At 35.4% G+C, this 7,878-nt stretch overlaps 1 protein-coding gene across 1 annotated transcript in view; it reads left to right on the top strand.

Moving 5' to 3' along the window:
• epha4b (eph receptor A4b) overlaps nucleotides 1-4,254 on the top strand; it is a 114,779-nt gene extending 110,525 nt beyond the window's left edge. Inside the window, exons 16-17 of the mRNA XM_016494338.1 lie at nucleotides 1,026-1,163; nucleotides 3,155-4,254. Coding sequence (XP_016349824.1) covers nucleotides 1,026-1,163; nucleotides 3,155-3,254 — 238 coding nt within the window. The 3' untranslated portion in view covers nucleotides 3,255-4,254. The remainder of the gene's footprint in view (nucleotides 1-1,025; nucleotides 1,164-3,154) is intronic.
• The last annotated feature ends 3,624 nt before the right edge of the window (nucleotides 4,255-7,878 follow it).

The following is a 7,878-nucleotide window of genomic DNA, read 5'->3' as shown; positions in this document are numbered from 1 at the left end:
AATTACATGATTTACAGTTCAGATACAGGTCTTCACAAAAACAAAATTCTTATACAACAGCATTTCAGCCTTTAGACCATTTTTATGAAAAGGGATAAATCAAGTATATAAATTATTATGTCAATTTAATCGTATAAATATCACTGTCTTAATTGTTTAGATTTTTAGAAGGCACATGAACTTTTTTCTCATTTACAACTCTGTGTTTGCTGCGTAAAAACATGAGTTGATATGTGCATTGATCTGACCATAAACAGCAAGAAAGGCTTATTGGAAATGCAAATTCATTCTCTGCCACGAGGTGGCGCTTTAGGAGCGCTGAAATATTGCGGTTTCCCCGGTAACGGCTGTACACAAAGCAGCTCTGCGCTCATAAATGCTGCTTTATTCAGGAATTATAGATCAAATGAAATTAAAATGCCAACGACACGTTTCTGAGGATAGTCGGTTCCCTTCAGATACATTCAAATAAAGACATCCGCATTTTGACTTGAAACGTGCAGCGCTCATATTTATTCAATGACATCATTGCCTTTTGAAGTTTAATCCAGCCGTATCGCGACTCTTGTCTTTCTGTCCCCAACTGTAAGACCTCTTGAAATTATAATTAAGACATTTCTTATACCATTTAACGTATTTAAAACTTTTTATGGCCTTAAGTTTGATACAACTCACTTTAGGAGTTTTTTAAGGACCTGCGGGAGATTTAAGATTTAAGACACACGTCGGGCTAGCAATTTTGCGAGCCCTGGGTTTTAACCTCAACTGCAACTTCTTAACTTTTATCCTGTCCTCATGAAATTGCTTAAAATATCGACTCTCAGAAGAAACTGCTATCATCATAAAATGAGAAACAAGTGACAGTTTGATTAGATATTTCTTAACTGTACGCCTGAAGCCGAAGCCTTAATACTATATCTAACTCTAAAGGCAATTTATAATGCAAGACCAGCTTTTCAGCTCTGTTCTCAATGTTTTAGCAATGAACCAAACCGCAATTGATACAAATTAAATTTCCTTTGCAGGGAAGACCCCACCACCCCAGAGTTCAATGTGAGTACTGTGGATGAATGGCTGGACGCCATCAATATGGGCCAATATAAAGACAATTTCGCCAGCGCGGGCTACGTTTCTCTAGATTCCATACTGTACATCAGCTTGTGGTAAGTTTGTTTACCTATATAAATACATTTACTGTATACCACCCTAGTGTATGTGCAGTGCAGAGGTGTAAAGTATTGGAGTAAATGTAATTAGTTACTGTACTTGAGTATATTTTTGGGTACTTTGTAATTGTACCGAGTATCAAATATATTAGCAACGTTTACTCTTTACTTCACTACATTTTTGAATGAGTATCTGTACTCTTTACTCCACTACATTTGAAATGCAGTTACACATTACATTTTGCATGGACCTAGCTTTTTCTGCAGCAGTTTATTTCTGCTACAAAAGACGTGATACTGCCTATTACAGGTCACTGAAAGTACTGCATCTTGTGCATTTTGCCCTTACTCACCCAAACTTTTCAACAAGGCTACTTTATGTGAATGCGAGTTCCTTAGCAAGTGTTTTATATATGAGATGAGGACATGACTGCAGCCGGCAATGAGGCCCAAACCAGCACATCCACTGCAAGAAGCCTTCGGCTTTTAATTTTACTTAATATTATTTTATTTATCCATTATACTGAAGAGACCTTTTTGAAAGATATTGTTTTTTTGTTTGTTTTGTTTTGTAATTTTGAGGTGTTAAGTTTTATTTTGGTTTTAGAAAATAAACGTGATTGCTAGTGTATGTGCAGTGCAGATGTGTAAAGTATTGGAGTAAATGTAATTAGTTACTGTACTTGAGTATATTTTTGGGTACTTTGTAATTGTACCGAGTATCAAATATATTAGCAACGTTTACTCTTTACTTCACTACATTTTTGAATGAGTATTAAAATCAGATACTCTAAGACTTTTACTCAAGTTGTTTTGGAATTGGTGACTTGTAACGTGTAGTGGAGTGCTTTTCACTGTAAGGTATCTGTACTTTTACTGAAGTATGGTTTTTAGTTACTCTTTACACCTCTGGTGCAGTGTAATATAATGAGCACACTTACACATGCACATTTTGGCTAGTAGACTATTTTATTTTATTTTACCTTTCAAATGTTTGGGGTCAGTAAGATTTTTTTTTAATACTATTACTTTAATTATTCTTTTATAATGTATTTTATTTCAAATAAATATATAGTTTAGTCATGAAACTCTAGATGGTGCAGGTTGATGTTCTGTTAACCTAACTGATGATATTCAGAGAGTTAAATGACTTGGCACAAGCTGATTGGTTCATGCTGCATATGCAGCCAATGAGCTCACTACCTTGCAATTCCACCAAGACCAAATACATTAACATTATCATATCCATCACCATGCTAAAATCTTCAGAGAGTTGTCATGATTAAAATGCTGTTCTTCTGAACTTTCTATTCATCACAGAATCTTAAAAAAAAGTATCACGGTTTAAAAAATATTAAACAGCACAACTGATTTCACCATTGATAATACAAAATTTTACATTATTATTAATGGCTGCAGAAAATTCAGCTTTGCCAACACAGGAATAAATTACATTTATTGAAATAGAAAACATGTATTTTAAATTGTACTAATATTTCACAATAGTACTGCTTTTACTGTGTTTGAGCAAATAAATGCAGCCTTGGTGAGAAAAAGAGTTTATAATGTTCAAAAACATGAAAAATGTTACTGACCCCAAACGTTTGAATGGTAGTGTATTGTTTTGTTTTGTTTTTGTTTTTTCACTTTACTAAGGTTTCTTGGTTTACTTTAACACACTGTTCTAACCAGTATAGACAGGATAACGTGATACATTCTATGTCTAGGATTTCTCTGTTATTCAAATTAAAATTTGTGTCCTAACCAGCTGCAGTAAGTGTCATGCAAAAAGGTTGCTTGGTTTGTATTTTTAAAACGTAGTGCTCGGTAGCTCCGCCCACACAAAAAAATCTCTTTAGTTCTAAAAGCATGCTCCACATTGCAGTATATTAAACATCAAATCTGATTACTGTACTATTTCACTTTCAGTAAGGGCAAAACAATTAGTTCATTTCCTGAACATTTTTTTTCTATCCCTCCTTCCTCAGTGAGTTAAGCAAGATGAGCGTGACTCTGGTTGGGCACCAAAAGAAGATTGTCTCAGCCGTCCAGAGTTTGCATGCACAGGGGACTCATGTGCAAATATAACAAGCCTTCTCCACTGCCTGAGAGCGTACAGACTGAGAGTTACCAACTGCTCCCACCACACTCCATATCAGCAGCTTCACCATACAGTTCCCACCCTGGATGTTTCCGCATACAACCCTTTCGTCAGCGCTCTGGTTTCCGTCCATGCACGTCTGAGCTTCCTACAGGCAGAGGGACACACTGAGACTGATCTAAAATCGCTTAACAAGGCCACGGCAAATCAGATATGAAGTATGGTTATTAAACACAAAAGAGAAACAAAAAAGGAACAATAATACATTAGGGAGAATTCACAGCTTGTGTTTTACAGTTTCAACATTTTGCATTTCATATTTGACGTTTTGCATATCAGTGGTCGGACTGTTATTCTTAAAAGGAGGATTGTTGTTTCTTTTTTCTCACATCCACGTTTCGGATATCAGTCTGTCCTCCTACATCACTTATAAGCCACAGTAAAATATCAGATGATGTTTACAGTATATTTATTTTGTCATAATTGAGGCAGCATTTGAGCTCAGATGGTTTCAGGTCGCAGCTTCCAGTATTGAGGCGAAAAGGCAACAGAGGTTTGCGTTCCACCAGCAAAGATGGCCGGAAACATCTGCAACGACAAAGGAGACATCTAAGGCCATGCCATGCACAGGACAAGATAAGCTGAGAAATAATTGCTCTCCACTCATCGCTGTGTTGCTTATGCAAACAGTGCAAGCATTTGAATAAGAAATAGAGAAAGAGACTTCTCAAACACACTTCCAGATGTCTTAAATAAAATAGAAAAGTTATTTCTATCCATTCGCCACACAGATATGCCAACGTGTTGTACCACTGCAAGGTTTGTGCACATCAGATCAAGCAAAGACAACTTCGAAAGGTCATTATGAAGTGTGCGTGCGCTCTTGTGCACCACGTTTGCATTGTCTTTACATTTACACTCGTAGTGCGTGACAACTATTGTACTATAGTGTATAAAATGTACAGTGTTGATTTAAAAAAAAAAAAAGAAGACGGAAAAACTAGAATGTTTGCAATGATGTACTTTTATTTACTATGAAGAGGAGAAGTGGCCAAGTGGTGGCGTTATCACCGTCGTTTGCCGATGTGCGGTAATAACTCATCTCTGGAATGTAGCATGGATGCTAAACTTCATCTTTGATTGACAGGTGACAGTGACTGCAGTTTTTCACCAAGTGGTGCCCTTAGCTGCTTGACTTTAGATGCCTTATTAACTTTGCAGTTCTCTCTTTTTCTCATCCTCCCCTTAGAAACGTTATCAGGAAGTATAATGTATATAGTATTTATCATTGCGTCACTGAGAAGCTGGAGCTCGATGTTAAAGCCAGGCTCGATGTTTTTACCGTTTTAGTCTGCTGTTTGTGGAAACACGTTCGATCTGCGCCGCTCTCGCCAGAGGCACAGATGCATGTGGTATAGGAATGGAGAGGTTTTCATGACTCTATTGGGCTGAACTAAATTCCTCTTTAATGAGACTGATTTGCTGCACTGTATATTTTTGTACTAGTGAGGTTGTTCTGTAAAGTAGAAGTATACCTGTTTTATTTAAATATATATGAGACATAATTACAGGAACAGTTGGAAATGAGAGATAATCATACTTCAAATCATGATTCCCTGACGTCATTTCACATTTTGATTCCTTTTATGTCATTGACTGTGATGCTTCAGCACAACACTGTAACTAATTGCAAGACTTGCTCGGAATCTGTAGGGTTTTTTTCCCACATTTCCTGCACTGCTTTTGTGGGAAAATCTGTGAAATTTTGCTGAAAGGATTTGAATATGCTAAAATTTCTTTATTCAAAATGGAATTATAATGAGTTAAAAAAAAAAAAAAATGTCAGAATTCTGTGATCACAGATTCCGTGTGGGTTTAACTAAGCACACATAACCACAGTTCCTTTCATCATTTTTTAAGGAAAATCCATCATCACCTGTTATTAGAATATGTATAACTGGATACTTTTCATAAAAGGTGAAAATCCAGAAAATTACATCTCAAGCCATGTTTAAAATGGTGACATATTTAGTTCCCCTAATTAAAACGGCATACACAACAATACAAATCATCAATCAAAAATATAAATCATAATGATAAATGCAAGGATCACTACTATTGCACTTTTCTTTAGTTTTTCCCATGAGTATTTTATATATCCCATGAGGAAAAAAAACACTTCCTTAAACAAGTGATAATGCATTTAGATTAATTAATTTGTTCTATCCTGAGATTGTTAATGAATCTTTATACACTAAATCTGAGATTTCAATAGGTAAAATAATTGCAGAAGGCCAGAAACTCATCCATTTTTATTCTAATTTTTCAATCCAAAATTAAATCCATTCAACTCTGTCTTGGGAGGCAATATGTGGCAAAATTGGCTGCAGAAAATTGCACTGAAATAATAAAAACATGATAATGATGATAGTGACGGTGATGATAATAGCAGAATTAATGACCATTAATAAAACATAAGCTCCAGTTTTTGCTACTGCAACATAAACTTTCCAGTTTTGCAACTACAGCTAAATAAAGAATTGTATATATCTGCTCACCAAATGAATCAAAGCAGGTGGTTGTGTGACTGAACAGTGTTAGTGGCAGGATGTGGAATGTTGTTAATATGATAGAAGATGATCGATGAATCTTGCTTATAAATTGTCTATCGAGTTGTTGTCTTTTGTTCTGCCCCGGCTCTGTACATGTGTTTGGGCTGATCCTTTTGTGAATGATCTCTGTTTTTTTTTTTTTTTTGTAAGCTATGTGCCCATCTCTCCACACACTGCAGGTTTCTATGAGCTCGCAAAAAAAGGGTGTACGCATTGAGATTCTTCATGTCGCTGTAATAAATGCTAATATTTTTAATTTCTCACCTGAAGCTTTGGCATCTCTTTTCCTTCTTTAAATTGCACTTACGGTTCTTCATACACACACAAAAATGGTGTAGAAACAATTTTTACTAAGAAATTGCTAGTAAATTTCACAAACAATTGCAAAGAAATGGCAAGAAACATGGAATTTAACATATTTTGAAGTAGAAAGTACATTTTCTTGAAAAATGTACTCTGATAATCTTTGCACTATTTACATTCTTTGTATGCATTTACTGTATTTTATTATGGGAGACACCATGGGAGACAAATGTTTTTACACCTAAACATACAGATGAGAGAGAGGGATGTAAAAATGTTGACTATGACAGTGCACTACATGAAATTCACAATACCTATTGTATTGCACATCCAAAATACTATACAATAGATGTTTTCAGTAGTAAAACATTTTTAAAATAATCCATAATATACATCTGAGTGTAAATTGACCCTCTACACTTTCTGAATTGCACGGAAATATTACAACCAAATTGTGACTAGTTAGGTTTCTTGATGCACTGAATTATTTAGAAAATAATCAAATAGTAATCAGATCGAACATCAAAGCAATCATTTACACCCCTATAAAAATGCCTTACACATATTAGAATCAAACTAGAATCATATTGGAATCAAATTGTGACCAAATTTCAAATTTCATGATTCACTGGATTATTTAGTAAATAACCAAATAGTTAGATATAAATTAAATATATACACATGTAAATAAAAAGATACATTTATATATTATTAAATATATTATATATTTATATATATATATATTACTATTTAGTAAGCTAAATAAATCATTATAATTATAAATTATAATTATTAAAAATGCCTCCAAGAATTGTTTAAATTTATGTGCCACTAAGAACAACTACATATTAAAACGTTCAGTAGAGCCTCCTAATGAGGCTGTAACTGCAAAAAGTTTTGATTTTTATTTATGATTTATGTTAAGGAAAACAGGGCCTTTTTGACCTGCGTGCTGTGCTGTGCTGGAGACGGATGTCATATTCTCCAGAGAGAGAACGGGTCAGAGGAGGTCAGCTTTTAAAAGCACTCCTGCCTCTCTTCTCACTCTATGTTATGGCCATTACAACCAATCCCCACTCTCTCTTCCTCTCCTTTGTCTTGCTGTGCATTATACAGCACACACACACATCATATGGAACACATAGTCATTTTTCAGTCATCATTAGTATGGCAGTCAGACAGATTTATGGGCAGCCTATAGGGCCACAATAATACAATCAGCAGGCAAGACACATATGAATATTACGGACGGTTTTTCAAACAAATCCTATTGCGTTACAGAAGTTCAAACAGTACACAAATCATGTCTAACAGTTCGCTTTTGCCATAGTGGGTTCGTTACATGTCAGAACGGGCCTCTCTGCCTCGGCTGAGAACAGAAAAAATGAAAGTAGCTTCTCCATTTAATGAGTATTACATGGTCTTTTGTGTTCCCATTACACAGTAATAAAACATGGAGTGTTTATAGAGTAGACAAATCACAAAGATGGGAAGTCTTCTTGTTAAGCAAAGAAGTTAAAAAAAAGGTATTATCAACGTTTATTTTGTGTGTGATTGTGAGCTTGTGAAGTGTGTGTGGGGCGATCATTCAGGGTCATTTTTACAAGGGGCAGGGCTTTCTAACGCTGCTGTCCGAAGCCTCCGGAGATCTGAGTGGATCTATATCGCACCATCCAGGCTCGGGCTCCTGTGTTCT

The sequence above is a fragment of the Sinocyclocheilus anshuiensis genome, unplaced genomic scaffold (genome assembly GCF_001515605.1).
Source record: "Sinocyclocheilus anshuiensis isolate Anshui unplaced genomic scaffold, SAMN03320099.WGS_v1.1 scaffold1638, whole genome shotgun sequence".
NCBI classification, from domain to species: Eukaryota; Metazoa; Chordata; class Actinopteri; order Cypriniformes; family Cyprinidae; genus Sinocyclocheilus; species Sinocyclocheilus anshuiensis.
The sequence above is the reverse complement of the archived record's forward strand: the minus strand, read 5'-3'. Positions and strand labels throughout refer to the sequence as shown.